The sequence below is a fragment of the Podarcis filfolensis genome (assembly GCF_964270895.1).
Source record: "Podarcis filfolensis genome assembly, chromosome: 4".
NCBI lineage: Eukaryota > Metazoa > Chordata > Lepidosauria > Squamata > Lacertidae > Podarcis > Podarcis filfolensis.
The window spans coordinates 39,303,082-39,316,063 of record NC_139607.1 but is presented as its reverse complement, the minus strand read 5'-3'; the positions used below and the strand labels follow the sequence as shown (position 1 = coordinate 39,316,063).

General features: G+C 41.1%; 1 protein-coding gene across 2 annotated transcripts; it reads left to right on the top strand.

Annotated features, from left to right (window-relative positions):
• The first annotated feature begins 44 nt into the window (after positions 1 to 44).
• On the top strand, positions 45 to 12,500 carry FANCB (FA complementation group B). 2 transcript variants are annotated; one of them, XM_083612123.1, is made up of 10 exons: positions 45 to 177; positions 1,755 to 1,856; positions 2,642 to 3,664; positions 4,795 to 4,947; positions 5,778 to 5,870; positions 6,923 to 7,051; positions 7,711 to 7,859; positions 8,422 to 8,858; positions 9,596 to 9,833; positions 10,941 to 12,500. In XM_083612123.1, exons 3-10 carry the CDS (start codon positions 2,759 to 2,761, stop codon positions 11,344 to 11,346), a joined length of 2,511 nt encoding a protein of 836 aa, XP_083468249.1. In that variant the 5' UTR covers positions 45 to 177; positions 1,755 to 1,856; positions 2,642 to 2,758; the 3' UTR covers positions 11,347 to 12,500. The 2 variants fall into 2 exon arrangements, with proteins under 2 accessions (XP_083468249.1, XP_083468248.1); XM_083612122.1 differs by lacking the exon at positions 1,755 to 1,856.
• The last annotated feature ends 482 nt before the right edge of the window (positions 12,501 to 12,982 follow it).

Sequence of the window (12,982 nt, the reverse complement as noted above, 5' to 3'; positions counted from 1 at the left end):
GACTCCGTTCCCAGGATTCTTTTGTTTGGCGGGATTGTTCGGAGCTTGAGGCTCCGGCCGCTAGTGCTGTTGCTGGTGGGGAGTGAAAGGGGCTCCCGCGGTCTCCTCGCGCGTTGTGTTAAGGCTCATCGGGTCCTGCCCCCTTTGCTCATTCAGATCAGTGGGACCTACTTCCAAGTAAGTGCGCCTAAGGTTGCTCTTTAGTATTTCTACAGAGGGATGCCGACCAGGATAAGGATGGAGATTTCACTCCCTTCCCCCATGCCAGCGTGTGCCTGCGTGGCGGTTTACAGAACTAATCCCACCCGCTCACAGAGAGGGATTAGGTTGACAGTGCTAAAGTCAAGTGATTCTGAGGAGGCAATCTGAACACCTCTTAACTGAGAGTAAGCCCCATGGAGTTCAGTGGGGCTCCCAGCACAGACTACATGCTTGAAACTTGTGTTCTGTATTTTGTACCCAATAGTATTCCACCTGTGTTCTCCTTGCTGCTGCGTGGAACAGCGCACGAATCAGACCTTTGGATTTTGCAAGCATCCCGAGGTACCACTGTAAATTATTCCCATAGCATGCTTCTGCTTAACTGTGACTGGGGCTCTCTTACTTAACAGAGTGTGGTCCGTTTATTGCCAGAGCACTAGAGTTTGCTTGCAGAGCTCGCCCTTCTCTCTAGCGCCCGGGTTGAATGTGCTTCAGGTTGAGCGCGTTCGAGTTGCGCTCTGCGGCAACCCGGAAGTAACGGAGCGCATTACTTCCGGGTTTTGCCGCTTGCGCAGACGCTCAAACGTCATGCGCGGAAGCGGCAAAACATGACCCGTGCAGACGCGCTGTCGCTTGTTATGTTCGCTTCAGGATGCGAACGGGGCTCCGGAACAAGGTACCACTATAAATCATTCCCATAGCAAGCTTCTGCTTAACTGTGACTGTTTCAAACCTTGCTGGGGGCTCTCTCCGGCTGGAGAAAATGTAAAGCCCCGCATTTTGAATCTTGGTGCCCAACTGATTCTTTTATTTCTTACTCACACGTGGGTCAGATCTATTTTCCTGCCACACAAACCAGAGAGAGAAAAGAGTGATTGCAAGCCTATGTGTTATTTGTTTCCTGCACCATCAGATAACTAAGATCACATACTTTTAGAATCAACACTTCCTTTAAAAAAGAACATATGTGATCACTGGCACTAACTCAGTGTGGCTGGGTTGGTTGAAATGCAAAAGCTATTGTACTTTTTGTTCAGAAGAAACTCTTTAGATTTTATCTCCCTTGATAGCATGACCAGCTGTAGTTGTCAAAATGTCAACTTCCACACAGTGATTAAAGTTACAGGCTTGTCTTCCTTCGCATCTGGTCACCTTGGAGCCTGTCTCTTGTATTCCATAGCAGTAGTGTATCCCCTATGACATTCCTTTGAGGTTGCTATTGTATACAGTACTCATTTAACATGCATACATGTGTACAGTGGGGCTTGCTTATGAGTAGACATTTTATAGGTGCCCACTGTGAGTCCCTTATCTCTGAAGGATGAAATATCTGAGAAACCGGATTATCTTTAGATTAGAACTTAGCTACGTATTTGTAGCACTATTACTTTTGCATTCCAGAGCAAGAAATGCTTTTAAGGCCTGTTGGTTGAGGTAATTTACATCCTGGGAAAAGCTTGATTATGCTGGACATTTGTAATTTTCCCTGGCATTACATGTAGGAATTACTAGATTTCAGTGTCTAATCCTGATTAAAAATTGTCTAATTTCAGATATTTATATGTTTGTCGCTAGTGACGATTGGCTGGACTAATGCCAGGACTGGATTCAGTGGACCTTACTTCTTGAACATCTATAGGAATGGGCAGCTAAAGGTGGTACCCTTCTGCTTTAACTCATCTCTTAGTGTAAACAGTACATGGGTGAAAGCAGGGGACCTTACTCAGCCTCACTTGCAGCCTTCCGGGGCCACATCAATGATAACAATTAGCCACGAAGGATATGTTTTCCCTCCACTGTTGGAGGCAGTATGCACCTGAATATTAGTTGCTGGGAATTGCAGCTGAGGGGAGTGTGGTTGGGTGTTGAGCAGAGTGCAGAGCAGGGCTGGTGAGAGATGTGGCCTGGACAGCTTTCAAGGGCTCAGTGGAGAGACTTAGAGGACTGTATTTGGCCCCCAGGCCTGAAGCTCCCCACCCCTGGGTTAATCACTGCAATCCTAGGTACAGTTATCAGGAAGTGCCCTCTTTACTTAGATAAACATATTTAGAAGTGTTTTGTTGAACTGAATTACCGTATTTTTTGCTCTATAAGACTCACTTTTTCCCTCCTAAAAAGTAAAGGGAAATGTGTGTGCGTCTTATGGAGCGAATGCAGGCTGCGCAGCTATCCCAGAAGCCAGAACAGCAAGAGGGATCGCTGCTTTCGCTGCGCAGCGTTTCCTCTTGTTGTTCTGGCTTCTGAGATTCAGAATATTTTTTTTCTTGTTTTCCTCCTCCAAAAACGAGGTGCGTCTTATGGTCTGGTGCGTCTTATAGAGCGAAAAATACGGTATTTGTGTGAATGTGACTTTTTTATGGGCACAGACTGATCCTTCCTTACTGAGGTTAAAATGATCTGCTTTCTATTGCTGTATTGACAAACACTTATTATTTTTCAGATTGGAAAAATGCTGCTCAGATCAAATGCTACATTAAACAGAAGAATCATCCTACTGAAAAGCAGGAGACTAACACATGGTCGTCTTGCAGTGGACGTATTTTAAGGAAATACGCTGATGGATCAGCAAGAGAAGTTGTTGTCATGTAATGGGGAACTCCTGATTTTCCAGCTGTCAAAACTGAAATCCACACAAGGCAGTGGTACAAAAGTGATGAAATTGCACGTCAGGAGAATGTCATTTGACAGTTGTACTAAACAGTTTATTGAGACGTCTACTGGGTCATTCAGCGATTGTGAGGATGGTGTGGAAATGGTTCATTGCAGCTGCGGATCTGACTTCAGAACAGGAATCCTTCACCCTTGTGTTCTATTGAAAAAGAACACAAAATATACTTTACTCTTGCTTCATAACAGTAACAAATTTGAGCTGGTTCTGCATTTTAAATTGGATTATGAACTGAAAGAACCCATAAAGTTGCTTTCTGGCCCAACGGTTTTATGGAGCCATGCAAAAAGCCTGTTTCACATTTCTCCCCAAACTTGCGCTGTTTTATGTGCCCCTGTTCAGCTTTGTTCCATCAAATGGGCGGGTGAGATTAAGGGTGAGGGTGCTGTTGTTCTGGGAACAAGAGCTGCTTGTTTGACAGACAGAGGCAATGGGCAAAGTGTTCCCAAATCAGATGCATTCATCTGGGGTACTGAGTGCTTTGCCTATGCAGTGGAGAAACAGCAAGTGCTAACAAGGGCCACTTTTGTTCCTCATGCTTATGGCGGTGTGGTATCGTGTGTGCACGTTTGTGAAGTCGATGCCGTGAGAAGCAAGTTCAGGACGTCAGTTGTCGTAGTCACATGCAAAAGCCAAGTCATCGTTTTCCAAGATGGTCTACCAAAAGATGTCCACCAGCTTCCATATGAGAATCCTTGTTCTGTACAGGTAGCAGCAGTGGAAGGAAACAGCCAGTTGGTGGTTGTAACCTTTGCTTCAGGAGATGTGTGTGCACTATGGAAGCATAATTTACAGGTATTGATCTGATGCTTTGTTCTTAGGCTTCCAAAGGTTCTGCCTTCTGATGTTATGCAATATGCTGAACACAAATCTCTGCAGAAACTGATGCACGTGTTGAGTGATTGAGCTTGCCCATATTCTGTTTTCCACAATAGGCAGGGCCCAAAGCGGCTTACAGCAAACATTCAAAACCTTGCATTTCCAGTGCTCTTTATTACAAATAGAACATATCAGTAAACTCAAAATGACAACAAACAAACACACAATTTGGAATACACAGAATAAATTCAGTATTACAAAAATGATAACAATTGAGTCTTAAGAACATAAATACAAAGCAAAACAATACAGTTTCTAGTACTGGTTTTACTGCATTTCAGGGAGCCTGGCTACCCATAAGTTCAGAGGTGATGAGTAGATGGCAAACGTCTGGTATACAGGCTAGATGACATAAAGCTGGCTCCCACATCTCCCCTCCAGAGGAGGATTTTCCTAGCAGTTGAGATGAATAAGGAAGCCTTTTGCCTACATGAAAGCTTCAAATGCATCCTGGATTTCTGATGTTGCAGAACCTCTTGTGTATAACAGGGGTAGTGAGATGTGCTGGGGCTGATGCCAACCTAGGTGTCATTCTACTTTCTTTGAAAGTCATTCCTCTTAACCCAGAGCTCATGGTAGTTACTTCATGTTGAAGCTCTCTGTGGAGTCATGGAGGCAATTTTGAAATAATTTTCTAACTTGTTCCAGGGCTGAATATATGTAGATGCTGGGGCTAAGTCCTCACTCAAATGAAGTCCTGAACAAAGGCACAAAACCAAATACTTGTGTGTTCAATGAACGTAGGTGCACCAGAAATAAATTTCAGAAGAATGAAAGAAGTTTTAAGTATGCATAACACAGCAGATGATAAAATGTCCATGCTCCATCTAAGGATGGATTCGCGCAATGTTTGTCGCTCTTGAAATTAATTGAAGAATAAAATTGCTTGAAATGTCCGTTATAACTGTAGTTGGTGCATTGTGGTCCTGCTGCTGCTGCTGCACCATACTAGCTTAAGCTGTATAATATGAGAATATTTTCATTTCAGGTGCATAATGTAGATATTAACGAGATGAAAACATTTCCAATGTCACCTTATATTGCAGGTGGTTTCTTCCTGGAAAAATGTGGGGTCTGTTCTGGTAGATGATTTTGTTGGCATTGGAACGGAACAAATCTTAGTTCTTCTAAAGACTGACTCCATCTCAGAAAGTTTAAATACATTTCAAATATCCAATTTTGGAAATGTTCACCATGCGGTAAGATTTACTGATTGGGGAAATTGTTGGGAAAGGTTTTCGGTAAAAGGTATTTGGCAAAGAGTCATTTGCTTCACGGCTTGCTTTGATTCAAATTGAGGAGGTTTGGAAGAAGGTGTGCCTTGCAAAATCAAATGCCTTTCATAACTCTGCAGTGACCTTGTTTTGACATAATGCTGAACCATGCCTCTGAGAACCTTTGTCTTGCAAATGCTCCCATCTCTGGCATGGCTACAAGGAAGAATTCCTTTTTAGATTAACTGCATTCTGCAGAGTCATCCAAATTCAAATGAACCGGTTAATCTTAACTGTGGTCTGTTGGAACAACTCAACTTAAAAGAAGAATAGTTTCTGAAGTTAAGTTGTTTCAGTTAAGCACATTGAAGATCAATGGCACATAAAACTGGTTAATCTGAAACAGGAACAGAAGCTTCTGATCTTGCGGAAGTGAGATGGGGAGTGCTTGAGCCTAATACTTAAAGCTTACCTAAGAACAAGCTGCAGTTATGTCCAAACCAGGCTACTATCAATCTCATCTGTCAACTGAAAACCAGTAGATGTGTAGAATATTTTTTTAGTGGTTGGAGTATAATTAAAGTACATATATTTTAATAAATCTATATTGCATCAAATCTACAATATTATAATTATATGCAACATTTATTATAAAAATACAGAAATGTACGCTTTGAAGTGGATACAATTGTCATTTTCACTTGGGTGGCATATGAATGGAAGGCTTTTACTTGGTCCTTGTGTGGCTCAGTTTTCCACATTCGTGCCTCACTTACTTTCAGGCATAGAGTTAAATATATTTTTCCTGTCTTTAGAATAACATAAGCTATGAAGATGACTCACATTCTACACAAGAGCTACAGAAGAACCACTTCCTTACTATCAAAGGACTTGAAGCAAGATTGCAGGTTTGGATCCATTATCTGCCTCTTGATATGTCTTGACAACCCGGGGTTTGTTTTGTATTAACGAACTCTCATGCAGCATAAACTCTGTTTTGGATCATTCCATTTCGTTGATGTTTGCAAATGCAGAACCAGGTAGTTGTACTGAGTATTCCCTGCTATAATTACTGTTGAGTTGTGTTGAGGGAATCTTAACTTACTGGAGTGTTCGGTGTCTAAACTTCTCGCTGCATTCTGTGGGGCTTACTCTCAGGTATATGTGCACAGGGCTATAGCCTTGCTCTCTTCGGGTTTTGAAGTACTGATAGCCATCACTAGTTTGTTTGGAAGCTAGGAAAGAAAGGCTTATTGCCCATGATTCACTTTCCAACCCAAATTAAAATAAGGGATAAGCACCAGAAATTATTGTCTGGCCTCCTTCTCCTGCCTTGTATACGTCCTTGAAAACCTAACGTTGAGATGATGATGCTTTTCTTATTGTAGGTTCCTTGCTGCTGACTTTATTTTACATCAAGTTTTGAGGTTGTCTACTGTGGATGACACATATAACCTTAGCTGCTACTTTGCTGTGAATTCCTATGAATCACTTATGAAGACCTTTGATGGGAACATGCCATTGGCCAGGAATGATAGGAATTCATTCATTCATTCCCATTCAGCCTTTACTGGCATAAGTTTTGCCAGTAAATTATGGGCAAAATCTGAAGGGCTACAGATTAGCAGTTTAGGTGTCCAAGGGATACATGCAAAGAGCAAAAGGGTATCTACATCAGCCTAGCTGAGGACTGGGAGTATAAAAGAAAGGCAGGTTGCTGAAAGAAACTCAATGTCCAGTGAGTAGCTACATATTTTTCTCTCTGCATTGTCGGTTTCATCAAATAATTATCACAGCAACCACAGAACTTCCCATTTCTATGTTAAGCTATGGTTTTTATTTTTTTAACAATGAGAGAGGAATCTACAACTGTTAGCTCTTTTAATATCTTGCAAAAGAAAGGCATCTACTCTCGCAGTGTCATCATCATGAACTCTCTAACTCCTTTTGAATCCCATAGGCTGGTTTTGCTTCTGTTCGAGAGCTACAGCAGCATTTACGGCTCAAAGAAAAGGTTCTGGTGGAAAGTTGTGGAGCATTGATTGACCTAGTTCAAGACCAAAAACACAGTCTTCCAAGTGTGGAAAAGGTATACGACATGAAGATTTATTTTAATCTGTAACAGAGACATATTTTTTAAAAAAATATAAACAGGTTTTGTTTCCATTCTTCTATAATAGGTAGGGACACAGGCGTCCAATACTTTGCATAAGAGTCACTCATTGGTAGCTGTAACCATGTAAGAAATATTTCTCTATGTTTGGGGTCAACTTTTTTCACTAAAGCCAAAAATAGCCAGCCTTTAAGGAAATACAGGTACAAAATTTTGTTGCTAAAGGACATGACTATCACAGAAAGGTTCCTGTGCCGTACATATATTTTCAGCTCAAGGCATTGCAGTCACTGGTTCCTTTCCATAGTTTTTGTGGTGTAATACAGAACTCTATCTGTTCACCAATGGGTGGAATTCTCTCTCAAATTAGAACAAAGGAACAATTCAAAATGGGCGCAGTTTTTGAAGTTGTCAGGTAGGTAAATAGCTGCAGCTGTGGATTGGAAAAAACCCTATAGAGGGTTATGGAAACTCTTTAGCATATTTTGTTGTAAAAGTGGAATGTACCATACTGATTAATCTTTTAGCTGAAATATATGAAGAATAGTAGTATTTTCCTGGTTCCGGAATTGTCTGAACTGTGACACAGGCTTGTTTTGGGCATATGTGTAGATGTGTGTATCTTTTCTTGAAAGGCAGGTCTTGTTTCCCTCTGGGATGAACCATTGGATAATGGCACATCAACTCCATCTATAGACAAAGAGCAGCTTGTGCAGGAGGTTTGGTACCGTGTGGTGGAGGACAACTTAGTCGTTGGAGTGAAACTAATGGACACATATGACTTGTAAGTTGTATAAATCCTATACATTAACTACCGATAAACGCTGCTATTGGTAGAGATTATATAGCCTACAACTGCAAAATTTAAAAATACAGTGGTACCTCGGGTTACATACGCTTCAGGTTACAGACTCCGCTAACCCAGAAATAGTGCTTCAGGTTAAGATATTTGCTTCAGGATAAGAACTTTGCTTCAGGATAAGAACAGAAATCGGGCTCCGGCGGTGCGGCAGCAGCGGGAGGGCCCATTAGCTAAAGTGGTGCTTCAGGTTAAGAACAGGTTAAGAACAGTTTCAGGTTAAGTACGGACCTCTGGAACGAATTAAGTACTTAACCCGAGGTACCATTGTAGAAAATGGCTCCGAAAGAAAATGCAAAAAAAATCCTGAGCTGGATGAATGTACGTTAGATTTATATGGTATAAATGCAAGGTACATTTTAGTGTATGTTTTTGCTACTATGAAGACGCTGTAAATCTCAAGTATATCAAGAGAAGATCACAGTATACTGCCATTCCTGCGTTTGTTTTTTGTTTGTTAAGTCTGCATTTTTCTTTTTTTGAACAGGCTGCTCAGTGACGTCCGTTTATCTTTGGTAATGGGTCGGAAAGGCCCTTTGGCTTTTCTAGCTAAGTGCCGCTGCAGCGTAGTTTCATTGAAGAAAGCTGCGCTGGCAGAATGTGCATCCCATTGGCAACTGGAGCCGCTGCTTAAAAGGATCAAGCTCGATTGGCATAATGGGAAGGAGTGCAATGGGGAAGCTTCTCAGGTGAAGGTGGATAGGACAAAAACCTTCACTGCAGTCACCCAGCTGTCCCCTTTCTTAGCACTGCGTGAAGTAGGCTGCGTGGTGCTGTTACATGCTATGAAGGGAAGCTGCAGAGATGACGAACGTCTGCAGAAAAGCAAAAGAATGACTTTATTATGTGGGAAGATTTTATTAAGTCTGGCTGAGATTTCTGCTGGAAAAGGTTCGATAAATCTAAAAGATTATAAATACACAGGTAAACTTTTTATGCAGGGATTGGTAGCTACTTGCTGTACTTTTTGGACTGTATATTTAAAAGCTAGAACTACAGGTTGTTGTTGTTTTTTAAGCTTACCTGCTGTAGTATGGGAAATGTTGACCTTACTTAGCAGACCTGAACAGGAATTGGACCCAGAACAGGTTTACTTGGATTCTGACTTAGGTATTTTGCCAGTTCTGTCCCAAAGAGCTGAATAGGTGGCAATAGTTTTCTTTAGAGCCAAAAAATTACTTTAAAAAACAATGGAACACTTAACATTTCTCCCCGTCTCTTAAACAATGTCTCTTTTCTCTCTCATTCCACCCCACTCTGATCTGGATGAAAGCTTCAAATTTAATTTGTGTCACTAGGAAGATGACTTAATAATTCTGAAGCAGCCACCTGAGCGACGAAGAGGTTGTTCTTGGTTGGTTTTAGGGATGATATGCAGGATGTGGGAGGGATGTTGTCACCAAACAAGCAGTGTTATGCTGATTTTAAATTACTTGTTGACTGGCACCAAGAGTTTACAATAGGGCAGCAAAAATTAACCACAAATGCCTTCCTGTCATAAAATAAGCTAGTCTAAATGAATGCAATATCTAGATCTTGGATTTGATCTCGGATTTTGCTTAATTGAAGGATTTAAAATGAAGGGGAAACAGTTGAAGGGATGCTTTGAATGCCCTGCACACCGTTTTAATTTCACGAATGCTTTTCTGCCCCTGCTGCAGGCTCCGTAAAAGATCTTGTTGCACTTTGTGCAGTGTCACACAAGGTGTCACTTCAAATCATTTCCTCTGACTATACATTGATTCACATAAAAACATGGCTGCAAGAACAAATGGAGTGTGCAGCAATAAAAGAATATCCCGATACTTTCATCTCTTGTAAATCCGGAAATCTGAATGGCACTGTCTTCAAGTGGAATCTCAAAACACCATTCGAAGGAACTTTAACAGTATTTTACAGGTAATGGCAATTGAAAACCTGGAGATACCTTTCTCACCTCATTTTGCCTCGTGAGCATGACAGCTATAGACATTGCTGTGCTAGCAATCTAAGACCATTTTGAATAGCTGTGCTATGCTAGCCAAATGAGTAGGTCATTGGATTCTCTTGTAAACATTTTAAGTGATCTGCGTAGGTGAGCATAGAAGACCCCAGAACTATAATTACAGCGGCTTCATTCAATGAAGATGATATAAACTTGAAACAAGACACCTTGTGGAATTTTCAGAACTAACATTGCTATCTACCTTATGGAAACATACGATGTTCCACTTTGAATTTGGTATTCAAGCAAGCCAGGTGGAAGCAGGTGGGCACAGTCATAGAAAATACACGTAACTTCCTTAGAATTTTGCTCAGTCATTTTAGAGGATATTTTTTACGGGACAGGTTTTCACTGAGAGGATATTTTTTACGGGACAGGTTTTCATGCTCATTGAATATTCTTCCAAGTATTCTACCTTAGAAAGAGCTTTTAAATGCAATAAAATATTGAGTTGTGAAACAGATTTCTGTTATGGCTTAATTCACTTGTGTAAACATGTTTATATCCTAATTCACATAGGGTTTCATTGCCTTGGTCATGGAACTCAGCTCACTGAATAGCTTCAAAGAACCTCATTTTCCCTTTCAAAGATTACTAATACCAAACATACTAATCTCAGTCACAATGCATATTTTGAGCACAATATTTAAACAGATTGTTTAAGTAAAAGCCAGGCATGGGGAAGCCACATTTCCCATAGGCTCCAACTCTCATCCCCAGCCAGCATGGTCAACAATCAGGAAGGAAGATAAGAGTTGTGGTTTAGAGGACTGCAAGTTCCTCCTCCCTGCTCTAAACCTTAATTGTAACTTCTCAGGGAACATTACTGTCAGTATAACTTGCTGAGCCCTGCTTGCTCCTGCCTTTCCCCATACTTTGTATTTGTTCCAAATTCCTTTTTTCACCTTTAAGTACGGTGCTTCATGTTCTGAATAGCTTCTAGTTTACATTTAAACTTTTGCTGGTGAATTTTTATGAACAATGATAACTGACCTTTTTTTTTTTACAAATCTGCTTTACAGGCATCAAACGATTTTGTTCCAGTGCCTTCATAACCTTACCGGATCGTTGCCACCAGCCTGCAAGATAAAACCACTCAGGGTCGGAAGCAAGAAGGTACTTGCTGAGCAGCTTGCACTAACTTTAGAAAAGGAAATGGTCACTCTCCGGCAAGCTTCCTCCGCAGCTCTAAGCCAACTTGAAAACCACTTGTCTCTGATTTATGAGGAGAGCAAAGAAGCAAGTAGCGTCTCTGCGGTGCAACAGTTCAGAGAGCAGTTTCAAAGGGAGCAGAAGCAATGCATGCTGGGTATGAACCGAACAGTGGGTGGTGCCTTGTACAGGAGACTCATTTTGAATGTATTTGAATCGCAGCTGAATTCTGACACAATAGCATGGCAGTGCTCATTACTCGGCAAACTTCTTTGACTTATTGCGTAGCCAAAGCTATAATGTAACGCGCTTCATATTCCTATTTATGATTAAAATGAATAATCCATTAGTGCTCTTATATTTGTTCAGCAAGTGATCAATTGCAAGGGAATTATTTTGCAACATTTCAGAGAGCTATAGTGAAATGCCTGCCTGAACAAAAAGTATGGTGGTCAGTTAACTGCCTTCTATCAGTATTTTGTATTGAGACTCCCCATGCTTGTGCATCTCTAATTAGAGCAACAGGTTGGGAAAGAGAGACAGAGGCCTTGATTTGCTGTCACCTGCCTTCCTCTGTTTCGCTCACACTGCTGTTTTGTGTGCCCAACAGATTTTAAAAAGTCTGTATTTCACCATAGCTTCGGAAAAGATCCTGCATCATAAATACTGCACCCTTATACAATGGGAGAGTAAAGATAGCCATTGTTTGTTTTTTCACTGAGCGAATTGGTTGCCCAGCAGCTTGCTGTCCTAATTAGGTCACAGAAGTACTGTGGCCAGAATACTCACTGAAAATGAGTTGGCAAGAGGTATTTCTACAATTTTTCAAAACCGCATCTCAATACATACATGGGTACACTTCTGCTGTTCCATGAACAAAGATACCCAGAATATATTTCCATTAGGTATCTTTTAAACTTCTATGCATACTTGTGCAAGGAATGTTGCAGACATTAGCCAACCTGTTGGCGCATCCCAAAGACAGCCTCTGTTTCATGTTTCTTAATGTTTCCAAAAGCCTTTCTCCAGGGATACTTCTCCTTTCCAATAGCTCCACTGGACTTATTTCTCTTCGGACACTTTTTTTATCTTTTTATTGTGGTGGAATAGAAGCTTTCCACTCATCTTTACATTTGATTCTATTGACTACAGTTGGAGAATGCAATGCACAATATACATTGCATTTGTGTTTTTACAGACTGATACTGGAGTTGCTGAGCAACCGAAAGCTAGCAACATAGGCAAACCAGATTCTTGGCTTTCTAACAAATGTTAAATCTCAGCATGTCTAGAGACAGGCTGGTTTTTTATATTTGCCTTACTTGTTTACATGCATGTTGTAACCTGTTTTTTAAGCTACAGTGACAGGAAACTTGATCACGCCACCTATTAAATATCATCAAACTTCCCAATAAACATTGTTTATTCCATATTGGGATTACAGAATTGTTCTTCATTTCATATATCGGTGCAACGAAACAGTTTCCCTGCAGCTGTGCAGAGAGCTGAAAGCTCATTAATAATCTTCATGCGCTAAACGGTGTTTTTAATGGGTTTCCAAATCTCTGCTCAAACCTATACATTATGATGGCTATTTAGTGTCATTCCTCTCAATAGGTCCCTTAGATGTTATGTTCTGCAAATGGGGCCTGCTGGAAAATATTTTGAATTGGGAGTTTTCCTGTTCAGGGTTCTTGCCAGCCAGCCACGCTCTCTCTTCGTCCCATGCCCTCTGCTCCTCCTCTTCACAATTTTCTGCTTTTCTCTGCAACAGTCCCCTTCTATTCCAGGAAGCATGTTCAGTCCTTCTCAAGCTCTTCTGTGGGTTTTTAGCTTTCATGGTATTTTTTACTGTGTGTCTGCAAACCTTGAGGTTTTCCCCACGGATGTGGATACCTCTCATGTGGTTCTG